General features: G+C 25.9%; 2 protein-coding genes across 5 annotated transcripts in view; both read left to right on the top strand.

Moving 5' to 3' along the window:
• The window catches only part of LOC126759164 (frizzled-3), a 485,412-nt gene that overhangs the window by 379,856 nt on the left and 92,201 nt on the right, over positions 1-13,355 (top strand). The gene's annotated exons all lie outside the window — the stretch shown is intronic.
• LOC126759156 (nose resistant to fluoxetine protein 6) overlaps positions 1-13,355 on the top strand; it is a 57,149-nt gene that overhangs the window by 34,558 nt on the left and 9,236 nt on the right. For all 4 annotated transcript variants that reach the window (XM_050473828.1, XM_050473825.1, XM_050473826.1 and 1 more), the window contains exon 4: positions 7,298-7,554. In XM_050473828.1, coding sequence (XP_050329785.1) covers positions 7,298-7,554 — 257 coding nt within the window. The remainder of the gene's footprint in view (positions 1-7,297; positions 7,555-13,355) is intronic.

Below are 13,355 nucleotides of genomic sequence, written 5' to 3'. Positions count from 1 at the left end.
TCGTGTTAACATTGACCAAAACCGAAGTCTAAAACGCCGTGAGGCATACCTGTATGAACCATGTTTGTGGTTGCAACGATAGAGTCACAAACTACAACAACTTCTAGATGCAGTAAGAATGCACAGCATATCAGCTGTCGAGGGGTTTGTTGCAGTCGCGTTTAGAATTTTGTGCTTTGGCTAGCTGAATTCAGCTTTATAGCCACGTACATATGTATGTATGTTAACTCTGCAGCAGTAGCTGTCTACAGTCTGCAGTATATAATATATTTACATAAATTCTCGGCATTAATAAATGGTTTTGGCTACTAAAAATTAATTAAAAGTCATATTTTTGTCCATATGTATGTAAGTTTGGAGTTCATATTAATTTGTTGTGCTACAACAATAAATTTTAATGACCAATTGCATTCAAGCACGCATATGCCTCTGGTTAGTCACGTGGTACAAGTAAATATGCTCGCGAGTAGCGCCTTAAACCAATCCCGATTAGGATGGTTCAATTATGAAATTTAGTAGAAAACAAGAAAAAAACGAAAAACTTTGCTTGCGCCGAAGCACAACCTTCACAAATAACGAAGTTTCTATACAAGCACTTTATTCTGTTCGTTCAGTTTATATGACAGCCATATGGTATAGAGGTCCGATTTGAAAAATTTCTTCGGATGCCAAATTTTTTGACGATAGCCTGACAAATAAACAGTTTTCTATACAAGAACATGATTGATCTTTCAGTTTGTATAGCACCAATATGCAAAAGTTTTTCGATCTCAAAACTTTCTTTGTAAAATACACCGAGAACAATCCATACCAAATTTCGTGAAAATATCTCATCGATTAAAAAAGTTTCCCACACAAGGTTATGATTTTGATCATTCAATTTATATGGCAGCTATGTATATGCTACTGCGATAGCGGAAGTTCTGACAAATAAGGAGTTCAGGGCGGAGAAAAAGATCGTTATCTCAAAAGCTAAGAGACTAGTTCGTGTACATAAAAAGAGACGAACAAAGTTACATCGAATCAAAGCCTTTTTTCCTTTACTCCGGTTGTTATAAATTAGTCATAATCATTCATGAAATCCAACTGAATGTTTGCAAAAAGTGTAAGGGTTTAGTACTCATCTTGGATTGGCTTACACTCAAAGATTTGTTTATAGGAAGAAGTTTGTTGCTCAACTTAAAATAACGTCAAATATGATAAGGTTAAAAGTTAGAAGTAAGTCGGAGTAAGAAGCCGTATTAAGTTGGGTACTCTCAATTATTTTGATTCTATAGTAAATAAAAAGCTTGTAATGTAACAAAGAGCTATACAAAAGTATGGATATTTGAGTAAACTTTCAGAGCTCTTGGTTAAACTGAGCATTTGTGTATAACAAATCTGTTAATATAATATAAAACAAACTAGAGGACCCGCCCATGTTTTACTGTGGCTGATACATAGGTAGTACTACTAATACCATCTACATATATGATTTCTATTAGTTAGATTATAAGTATTAGTTAAGGAATAATCGCATTTTTGATGAAGCAACAAAAATGAATTAAAAAGCATTTCGTGCGTTGAGAAAGAATTGGTTTTTGGGGTAAAAATACTATTGAATTTTGGCTGTGCATCAGTGAAATCAATCGAGTCCAATCGATTGTCAGCCTAGTGGACTGCATATTAAGAAATGGTTCTCAAGCGTGGAAAGACAAAAAAATCGGCTGGCAAGGTTATGGCATCAGTCTTGCAATGCTTCGAAAAGATTTCTGTATATCTCAAATTTTAATAGACCTTTTTATCAACACTTCAGTTATGCCGCTATTTCTTTACATCAGATCTTTTGCAATTTTAAATTGACTGTCAAGATAGCAGGTATGAAAAAAATGTTATAGCTACCCATAGATGTATTGAATCACCCAATTTATTACTTAAGAACGAACAACTCTGTCCACGTTATGAAAACTTGTCTACAGATGTCGCCTTTTACTTTGGCATCGTTTTGTTTATTGCACGTTTACGCCAATTTAAGGTTTGAATATTGGATACTGCGATGGTAGCGCAATCTATCGGTCAAACATTCCAAAATTAACAATTGATTAAAAATTAAAAATTAATTTAAAAAACATTTTCCAGTGGACCAAATTGTAAATCTAAACCATTCTCGAATCTCCTTGATCACACGCAAAAAATTTCATCAAAATCGGTCCAGCCGTTTAGGAGCAGTTCAACTACAAACACACGGTCAGAAGATTTATATATATAAAAATTAAGAGTACTTAGCAGCCAGCCAACTATATATTTTAGAGGTCTTGCATAGAGCATCTAACAAAACTGCAGAGTGTGCAGGGGTAAACAGTTTAATAAGGCCAAAAGAGAGAGACAGAATGAGTGAAAATAGAAAGGATGTGCAGTGGAAGATTGAAAGCTTTAAAAATGCAAACCTTAAGCATTGAAGTAAGTGTTTTAAAAACAGTTTTTTTTACTTCGATTTTCTAAAACAGTCAGCTGTCGTACGAAAAAATGAGCCATTAATGGAAGGAGAACTACTTAGAATATATAAGTATCCGTATCAATCAAGGATAGCGATAGCAAACGACGCCATATTTTTCCCCGCTCTTTTGACATTTTTCTTCAGTAAGGTTTGCCATTTCATCATGGAAAGATAAACGATTCAACAACAAGTCGAAATTACTACCAAAATTCGGAGTCAGTGGTCTCAACTTTAAGAACGGGTTTTTCAAAAAGAATAAAACAAAAACGGTTTGGGTTATCAATGAAATTCTTTATTTATGTAAAAGTACATTTGATGCGATTAGTTAGATTCAGTTGCTTTAGTAAGTCCCCAAGTGCCTTCTTCATTTTGTCCACCTCTAATTCGACTATTTTTTATATTCTGCGACTTTTTTTTTAATAGAATAAGGCATAACGCCCAAATAACTAGTTTCATTGCATGTGAAGCCTTGTAATACTGATTTTTTTTTCATTTTGCGTTCATTTAAAAATCACTACCAAGGTTAAAGCAAATGGCGAGCGGCGCATGTTAAAGTTCTAGGCGTTTTTCGCAGCATGAAGCATTGAAACGTCACACATTTCAAGCATTTTGAAGCCAAGTGCATGGAACGCGAGGCTGGTTAAGATAATATTAAATTATATAAGTATGGGTTATAAGTTAAACTTTTAATTATGTGTGTGATGTGGCTGGCATGTTTATATCTTTTTAACGTTCTAAAGTGGTTTTTCAATTTTTAGTCAATTATGCTTGGCTGCATTTTTGTGCAGTTTTATATGAAAATTAATGTTTGTGCAAAATAAAGTTAAAAAATTGTGTTGAAAAGTAATTTGCGGAATATTTTTGCTTAAATAAATAAAATAGAAATTCTCAGTGCAGAAATAAATTACTTTTCCGTTCATATAAAGAATTCATTTATTTGTTATATTTTAGCATTTTAGTGAGCGCTGAGGTGAGGTGCCCTCTGGCCGCTACCTTACGCCGGTCTTCCTTTTTAACCACATCTGCCCAGATCTCTGCTCCGTATAATAGCACGCTGATAGTCGTCGACTTTAGGAGCTTTCTCTTGTTGGGTTTTGACCATTAATCTGCTAAGTTGGTAGGATATGTACCGAGAAAGTTAGTCTGGGGCGAGTCTTACGCCTAGGTAGTTTACATATTTTTATGTCCTAAGGATAACCGTAGTCGACTTATTATTACTTATTTCGAGGGGTATGTGCTTTTTTGGTCTTTAGCTCTATTTTTTCCGTAGCGAGCTGGACGTTGTATAAGTCGAGCCATGCGTGCGTCTGTATCATGACCTAATTAAGCTTTCTTCACTCTTCTTCTGTGTATCGTTTTGTAATTTCACACTGCACTATTCTTTTGTATTTAAACCATCTACGCTGTGCGGCTTCTACACTTTCACTAACGCATTCTATAGCTGCTAGATTTGATCCAGCTGCGTTGAAAGCCGCTTCGAGTCTGAGTTTAAGTAGTCTTTCATAGAGCTTTACCGCTGTGTCAAACATGCAGTGTGGAGGGTGTGCAAGGAATATTCTCTTACTGATTAGACAGTCGCTGTTTACTGTATTCAAGGAATATTCCGGTTCGCTCTGCAGCGATTCATTTCCAGGATTTCTGCTGGGATCCCGTCTGCCCGGGTGATTTGTTGGCCTTGAGCTTGCCGGTGACTAATTGCGGCTCTTCGAGGGTACATTAGGGGATTTGCGGAAAAAATTAATTGGTATAAATTCAATAAATTTAAAATTAAAGTTATAAATAAATTGAAATAAAATTAAAAAAATTAAATATAAAACATAAAATTAAAATTAAAATTAAAATTAAAAATAAAATTAAAAAAAAAATTGTAATTAAAATTAGAATTAAAATTTTTGAAATTAAAGTTAGAAAAAATTTAAATAAAATTAAAATATTGAAATTGAAATTAAAATTAGAATTAAAATTAAAACTAATAAAATTAAAATTAAAATTTTTAAATCTAAAGTTATACATAAATTGAAATAAAATTTAATTTTAAATTAAAATTTTTAAAACTAAAGTTATAAATAAATTGAAATAAAATTAATATGAAAATTAAAAGAAAACATAAAACTAAAATTAAATTGGAATTAAAATTAAAAAAAAAAATAAATTGAAAAAAAAATTAAATATAAAATTAAAATTAAATTAAAAATTAAAAATAAAATTAAAGTTAAATTCGAATTAAAATTAAAATTAGAATTAAAATTTTTAAAACTAAAGTTATAAATAAATAGAAATAAAATTAAACATAAAATTAAAATTAAATTGAAAATTAAAAATTTAAAAATAAAAATTAAAATTAAATTGAAAATTGAAATAAAATTAAATATTAAATTAAAATTAAATTGAAAATTAAAAATAAAAATAAAATTAAATTGGAATTAAAATTAAAATTAAAATTTTTAAATCTAAAGTTACATATAAATAAATTGAAATAAAATTTAATTTTAAATTAAAATTAAATTGAAAATTAAAAATAAAAATAAAATTAAATTGGAATTAAAATTAAAATTAAAATTTTTAAATCTTAAGTTATAAATAAATTGAAATAAAATTAAATATGAAATTAAAATTAAATTGAAAATTAAAAATAAAATTAAAATTAAAATTAAATTGGAATTAAAATTAAATTAAAATTAAATTGAAAATTAAAAATAAAATTGTAATTAAAATTAGAATTAAAATTTTTAAAACTAAAGTTATAAATAAATTGAAATAAAATTAAATATAAAATTAAAATTAAATTGAAAATTAAAAATAAAATTAAAATTAAATTGGAATTAAAATTAGAATTAAAATTTTTTAAACCAAAGTTATAAATAAATTGAAATATAATTATAAAATTAAAATTAAATTGAAAATTAAAAATTAAAAATAAAAATTAAATTAAAACTAAATTGGAATTAAAATTAAAATTAAAATAAAAATTTTTAAATCTAAAGTTATAAATAAATTGAAATTAAATTAAATTTTAAAATAAAATTAAATTGAAAATTAATAATAAAATTAAAATTAAATTGGAATTAAAATAAAAATTAGAATTAAAATTAAAATTAAAATTTTTAAAACTAAAGTTATAAATAAATTGAAATAAAATTAAATATAAAATTAAAATTAAATTAAAAATTAAAAATAAAATTAAATTGGAATTAAAATTAAAATTTTTAAATCTAAAGTTATAAATAAATTGAAATAAAATTTAATTTTAAATTAAAATTAAATTGAAAATTAAAAATAAAATTAAATCTGAATTAAAATTAAAATTAGAATTAAAATTTTTAAAACTCAAGTTATAAATAAATTGAAATAAAATTAAAAATTAAATATAAAATTAAAATTAATATGAAAATTAAAAATAAAAATAAAATTAAAATTAAATTGAAAATTAAAAATTATATTAGAATTAAAATTTTTGAAATTAACGTTATAAATAAATTGAAATAAAATTTAATTTTAAATTAAAATTAAATTGAAAATTAGAAATAAAATTAAAATTAAATTGGAATTAAAATAAAAATTAGAATTAAAATTAAAATTTTTAAAACTAAAGTTATAAGTAAATTGAAATAAAATTAAATATTAAATTAAAATTAAATTGAAAGTTAAAAATAAAAATAAAATAAAATTGGAATTAAAATTAAAATTTTTAAAACTAAAGTTATAAATAAATTGAAATAAAATTAAATATAAAATTAAAATAAAATAAAATTAAAATTAAATCGGATTTAAAATTAAAATTAGAATAAAAATTTTTAAAATTAAAGTTAGAAAAAAATTAAAACTACATACATATAAAATTAAAATTAAAAGTTGCATCAAAAGTAAAATTTAAACTTAAATATAAATTAAAATAAAATGGAAGGAGCAAATTAACATTAAGACGACAAACAAAATTAAAAATTAAAATTATATATAAAATAAAAATTAGAAATAAGATTAAAATTGGAATTAAAATTTAAATTTAATTTAAATATAAATTATAATAAAATGGAAGGAGATATTAACATTTGACGGCAAACAACTAAATTTGAAGATTAAATGAAATTTAATTAAAACTGAAATAATAACAAATAAGAACAAAATTAAAATGCAGACTAAAGTTATTACGAAGTAAAAATTTTAATTAAAATTAATTAATTATTTTTTTATAGGATTTTTTTTATATATATTATAGATAAATCCATAATTAAAATAAAAATTTGTAAACAAAACATTTTTATTGACAATCCAAATTTAATATACCAATAAAAAAATGAATAATAAAATTTAATTTAAATGTAAATTAAAAAATGATGATTAATACGAAGCTAAAATGCGATAAGATATAAACATTGCAATTTTTATATAACTTTCCGAAAATTTTATAATACACTACATACTAAACGCCTACGTATTTACATATGTATGCACATTTCCAAAAAAATTCTGACTTCTCTTATATGCATAACACTTGCTTACTATCCTATCCAATGTATACCACACCTTTCCAACAATTCTATTTTTTATTTGAATGTGTTAATTTTGACGTTAATCCACAAGTTGACCATAAAAGATGTGCAAAAACGTTGCCTGAAATGGAGACGTGCTCATATCGCGTCTAATTTGCATACGAATTTTGTGCTTATTCCATAAGTCCGACAATTAAACATTTAACTGTAATATTAGACAACCATTTTTGCAACTATTTTATGCTATAACTAGTATTTGTATTTCTAACTACTATTTTTTATTAACAACATATAAAGTTTATAACTAAAATCGTTTCTTTTACGTTTACAGTGCATGACGCCACCGGCAAGATCACTTCGGGCATACTCAATGGCAACATTAATCAGCCGGGTGACTTCGATCAGTGTCTGGGCATCAGCAGCGCTGCGGACGACGCAGCAGCAGTCGACGATGAGGCGGATGCTGAAATCAAGGGACAGTATTGTTTGGCGTACGCACAGCCGGTGTTGCCACATAATTCGCAACGTTTGCGCGCCTTATTCAAACTCATACAATCGCACGGGCCTTTCAAGAGCGAATTCAATGATGTAAGTGCATTTCTCTCAATTAGCAATTCAATTACTGGCGCGCACAAGTTGTAGAAAAGCAGATTATTTGCACGCCTAAACAATGTGTTGTTAAGTTTTCTGTTATTTGTTAGTTTATTTGTTGTGAGTGGTATGAGCAAGTTCGCTGCTTGAGTCTTTTGTTTGACAATCGAAATGTTTTGCTATTTATACAGCCAAGCGCTAATAAAATTACATCATTATTAGCATTATCATGCGCACACATTTTACACACACACACACGACGATAGAGAATTTCTCACGCACCTACAAACACATACACACATGCAGTATCATTTTAATATAAACAAATGGTTTATTAATCGTTCAACGTTGCAACTATTTTTGCCTTAATTATTGTATCTTGACATGCAATTCACTTTAGTGCAACGATAAAAATAATTTAATTAACATAAAGCTTCAATTACAGCCGCGTTTACAGCTTATAAATTGCCAAATTACAAGCGCTTGTGAATTTATCGGCGAAAATGTTTTATGAATGAATGCGTTTTGCATGTGACGAAATAGTTTGTATGTATGTCTGTGTGTGATTTGCATATTTGTACGGAAACACTCTCATAAATAATTGTACTTTTATTGATGCGCCACCGGAAACAAGGCATGCGAGAGCCATTTAGTTTATAGAGTAGTATAAGGTAAGCAAAGGAGAAAGAGAAAAACGTTTGTGAAGAATAAGGGAATAAGATTAAGGTGTGTGTAAAGGCAGCTGTGTAAATCTACGAAAAAAAATTACAATTAAAGAGCAATTAAAATGAAAATTTGAAATAAAATTAAAATTTATAATAAATGCTTAACTAAAACTAGAACTAAAATTGATTTTGGAATTACAATTCAAATTAAATATAAAAGAAAAAAAGAAGTAAAATTTAAATTTAAAATAAAATCTTAACTAAAACTAAAGTTATTTTTGAAATTAAAACTTAGATTTAAAAAAAAAATTAAACTTAAAATTAAAAAATAAATAAATTGATGACTATAATGGCATGATAAAATGAAATTTACATTTAAAAATAAAATAAAAACGACAATTAAAACTAAAACTTAAAGTAAAAGTAACTGAAATTTAAAATAAAATCTTAACTAACACTAAATTACAATGAAAATTAAAGTTCGAATTAAAACTAAAAAGCAATTAAAATTTAAATTTAAAACTAATTAAATTAATTGATAACTATATAAAATTAAATAGTTCGTTATTGCTATAAAAAAAATTAAAATTTAGGACTAAATTTTTGTCAATTTTTCTAACAATTTCACTTTTATTAAAATTGTTAAAAATCACAAAAAAATTAAAAAAGTAAGACAAAAAATTTATTTAATATTGAAATTAAAATCAAATGAAATTTAAAATGATAATTCAATTAAAAAGAAAATTAAATCAAATGAAATTTAAAATGATAATTAAACTAAAAATAAAATTAAATTAAATTGAAATAATATTTATTTGATAGCTAAATAAAGATTAAATAACTAAATTTTAATGAAATAATTAAACGTTAATTTATAAATTTAATTAGTAATATCATTAAAATTCAAATTGTTAAATTTCAAAAAAAAAGTAAACTGAAATTTAAAATAAAATCTTAACTAACACTAAATTACAATGAAAATTAAAGTTCGAATTAAAACTAAAAAGCAATTAAAATTTAAATTAAACTTTTATTAAAATAGAAATTAAATTTAAATTTAAAATTAATTAAATTAATTGATAACTATATAAAATTAAATAGTTCGTTATTGTAATAAAAAAATTAAAATTTAAGACTAAATTTTTGTCAATTTTTCTAACAATTTCGCTTTTATTAAAGTTGCTAAAAATCACAAAAAAATTAAAAATGTAAGTCAAAAAATTTCTTTAATATTGAAATTAAAATGAAATTAAATTTAAAATGATAATTAAATTAAAAATAAAATTAAATTAAATTGAAATAATATTTATTTGATAGCTAATAATAATAAAAATTAAATAACTCAATTTTAATGAAATAATTAAACGTTAATCTATAAATTTAATTAGTAATAACATAAAAATTTAAATTGTTAAATTTCAAAAAAAAAGTAAACTGAAAATTAAAGAAATATCTTAACTAACACCAAATTACAATGAAAATTAAAGTTCGAATTAAAACTAAAAAGCAATTAAAATTTAAATTAATCTTTTATTAATATAGAAATTAAATTTAAAATTAAATTTAAAATTAATTAATTTAATTGATAACTATATAAAATTAAATAGTTCGTTATTGCAATAAAAAATTAAAATTTAAGACTAAATTTTTGTAAATTTTTCTAACAATTTCGCTTTTATTAAAGTTGCTAAAAATCACAAAAAAATTAAAAATGTAAGTCAAAAAATTTCTTTAATATTGAAATTAAAATAAAATTAAATTTAAAATGATAATTCAATTAAAAAGAAAATTAAATCAAATGAAATTTAAAATGATAATTAAAGTAAAAATAAAATTAAATTAAATTGATAATATTTATTTGATAGCTAAATAAAAATTAAATAACTCAATTTTAATGAAATAATTAAACGTTAATTTATAAATTTAATTAGTAATAACATAAAAATTGAAATTGTTAAATTTCAAAAAAAAAAACATTAAAACAAATTAGATATAAATTAGTTAATATCAAAATTAAAATTAAAAAGTTAAAATGATAATTAAACTAAAATTAAACATAAACTTAAATAAAAATTCATTTATAGCTATATAAAAATTAAATAAGTCAAAATTAATAAAAAAAAATTAAACGCTAAAATTAACAATTTTAAGTAAAATTAAACGGTTAATTATATATTTTTTTTGTTAATTTAAATATATATATATATATATTTATATAATTAAAAAAAATATAATCATTTTAATTTAAAAAATATAACTATTTTTTCATTACAAAACATAAAATTTACTGTTTTTAAAACTGAATGCAAATTAAAATTAATAAATAAATAAAGTTAATTCTAAACCTAAAAGTAAAAGCAAAACTACCATAAAATAATGAATTTTTCTGAAAGTAACTGTCAGATCGTCAAAATTGATAACATTTATTCTAACCACTACAGCAAAAACAAATATAACGCATTTATCGAACAGATTTTTATTGTTACATGACAAAGAAAGAAAAATACTTAAAATTTTACAGAATCAGCTAGGCTTTTCCTCTCCTCTTCCACTCGTATTACTAATTAAAGTTAAACTATAGTGCCTTTGTCTCTAAAAACCGCAATCAACCGTCACAAATAATAATTTTCAGAAACTCAACACAAAAAATTTGACTGATTCTCATGCATAATAAAAAAAAATTGTCCGACATGTTTCATATTACAGCTATTTTTTGCTCTGGTTCAAAAAGCTTAAACTATACCCCAAATAGATAGTTTTGAAAAAGTGCTGAGCTCAATTTTGAAGTCTTACAAATTATTGGCTTTAGCAGTTTTAAGCATTTACGAGTATTCTTCCGAGTGCGACTTGCGAGTCTTGGTTTCGACGCTACCACTAAAGTTTGAATACTTTCCGACTCGATATTATTATTCCGCTTAGAAGCTAACTTCTTCTCTTCTTGGGTTTTCTGTGTCAAAGATATTTTTTCCTCTGCCGTAGCTGCTACTACGTTAGATACTTACAGAGGCCTACGTCCATCAAGTTGAGCTGCTGAATAATCATGTGACATCGTTATAAAGTTCATGAAGCTTATATATTTATTATTACCAACAAACAAGGTGTTTAAACACAATGGGTCTTCTAAAAGCCTAGATGCATAGTCGGATATCCACCCTACCTACCTATGCCGGTTCCATGAGTAAAAAATTAATAATTAATTCAAATAATAGTAGAAATGAAACAGAGTGCAAGGCAAAACCGACATATGCTGACTGCTTAGTTGTAATATTAGATTGTTCGTCGTGTTCTTCTTCAACATAAGTTCTGATCATCGCACTACTTAATAAAATATAAAATGCGAAACTATCTAAAATTATTGTTTAAGCTATTTGTTTCCGCTTTCGGACTACTTTAGAAATTATTTTAATATTAAATAGCTTAGAGAGGTTCTTCAATAATATATAGGACCTTAAATATAACCTTTCTGTGGTTCGTTGTAGGATATCAAGCGATATTAGACCAGTTACCATACATATTTTAGACGAAGCAGATGGCACTGATATTTGGCTATTCAATTTTCTTTCGACATCCACTAACAGTTATTGTTGGTCTAAGCTCTCTAACGATGTCGATACAGTTTGATACAGACGGGAAGATAATTTTCCCTATAATTAAAATAAGAAAAAGTGAATCAAAGCTGAAATGGAGATGCTTTTTTAGCAATCCAATTTTTTTGTCTCATAAAACCAAAATTGAGTTATTTACGAGGGCTGCTATATATATTCTGGCCTAGGGCAACACGAAGTGTTGCCAGGTGCAATCTGACATTTCCATTGGAAAGTTTAACATTTTTTAGCATAACATCACTCAGAACATTTTGTCATTTAATCGTGAATTGTTTTATTTACAGGGAATTAAAAAATTCATCTCGGCCAAAAAATGGAATTAACTCGTGAACATTTTCGTGCGTTCATTTTTCACAACTTTCGACGTGGATTATCACGACAAGAGTGCATCGATGAACTAAAATCTTTGTATGGCTATGAAGCACCATCCTATAGCACTGTGAAAAACTGGTACAACGAATTCAATCGTGACCGACGCTCGCTCAAAGACGAATTCCGTGAAGGTCGTCCAAAAACAGCCGTTGTGCCAGAAAACATCGATGCCGTACGTGAACTGATAATGCAAGACCGTCATGTAACATACCTTCAGATAGAGGCATGCCTATGCATTTCTCCCACCAGCATACATTCGATATTGCATGAACAGCTGGCCGTAAAAAAGGTTTGTTCTCGTTGGATCCCGCACAATTTGACAATCGCTCAAAAAAAGGCTCGTGTGGATTGGTGTAAAGAAATGCTGAAAAAATACGATCGCGGTGCTTCAAAAGACGTTTATAAGATCGTCACAGGTGACGAATCATGGATCTATGCGTATGAGCCCGAAACAAAACAGCAATCGACAAAAAAATAAAAAAAAAAAAAAAAAAAAAAAAACCATTTTCGTTGATAAATATGCCTATTTACATTATTAGGCCAGAAATATATATAGCAACCTACGTATGGTGAAGTCTGATACTTCCGGAATGCATGCTTCGTCTTTAGAATTGGTATTGGATCAAAGAACTCCTTCATACTTAATATTAACCAGATTTTTATCGAAATCGATTTATGAATGGCTCAAGTAGTATTGTTGTAGGTGCAGCGACTAGCACATTGGCAAAAAATTAACACCGTCATAAATTAAACAATAATTTTTACTCGTATTTGCTTGCACGAATCATGCAAATTTATTTTCAAAAATTATGCCTGCACAGCTTGTCGCGCGCATTGAACTTGAACTTCAACTTTTATTTGCCAAAAATATTTCTCTCCATATTAGACTTTTCAGATAGTACAAGATTATCGAAGCATAGTTAACGGTTTATTAACAACTGTTTGCGTTGTTGTTTTTTTCACATCTGCTTTGTCAATGTTTCGTTGACTAGCACGCAAACTTAATTATACTCCGAAATATTCAAAACCAATATTAAACAAAAATTATGCAACTAATAAAAAAAACGCTAGTTCACGAGTTAAACGAAGAGTTCATTGCACGCGGCATTGTGCCTTCAAAAAATCGCAAAGAGATTGGCTAGAAAGACATATAAAA

This window comes from Bactrocera neohumeralis, chromosome 5 (assembly GCF_024586455.1).
Source record: "Bactrocera neohumeralis isolate Rockhampton chromosome 5, APGP_CSIRO_Bneo_wtdbg2-racon-allhic-juicebox.fasta_v2, whole genome shotgun sequence".
NCBI classification, from domain to species: domain Eukaryota; kingdom Metazoa; phylum Arthropoda; class Insecta; order Diptera; family Tephritidae; genus Bactrocera; species Bactrocera neohumeralis.
This window is presented reverse-complemented; position numbering and strand designations above follow the sequence as displayed.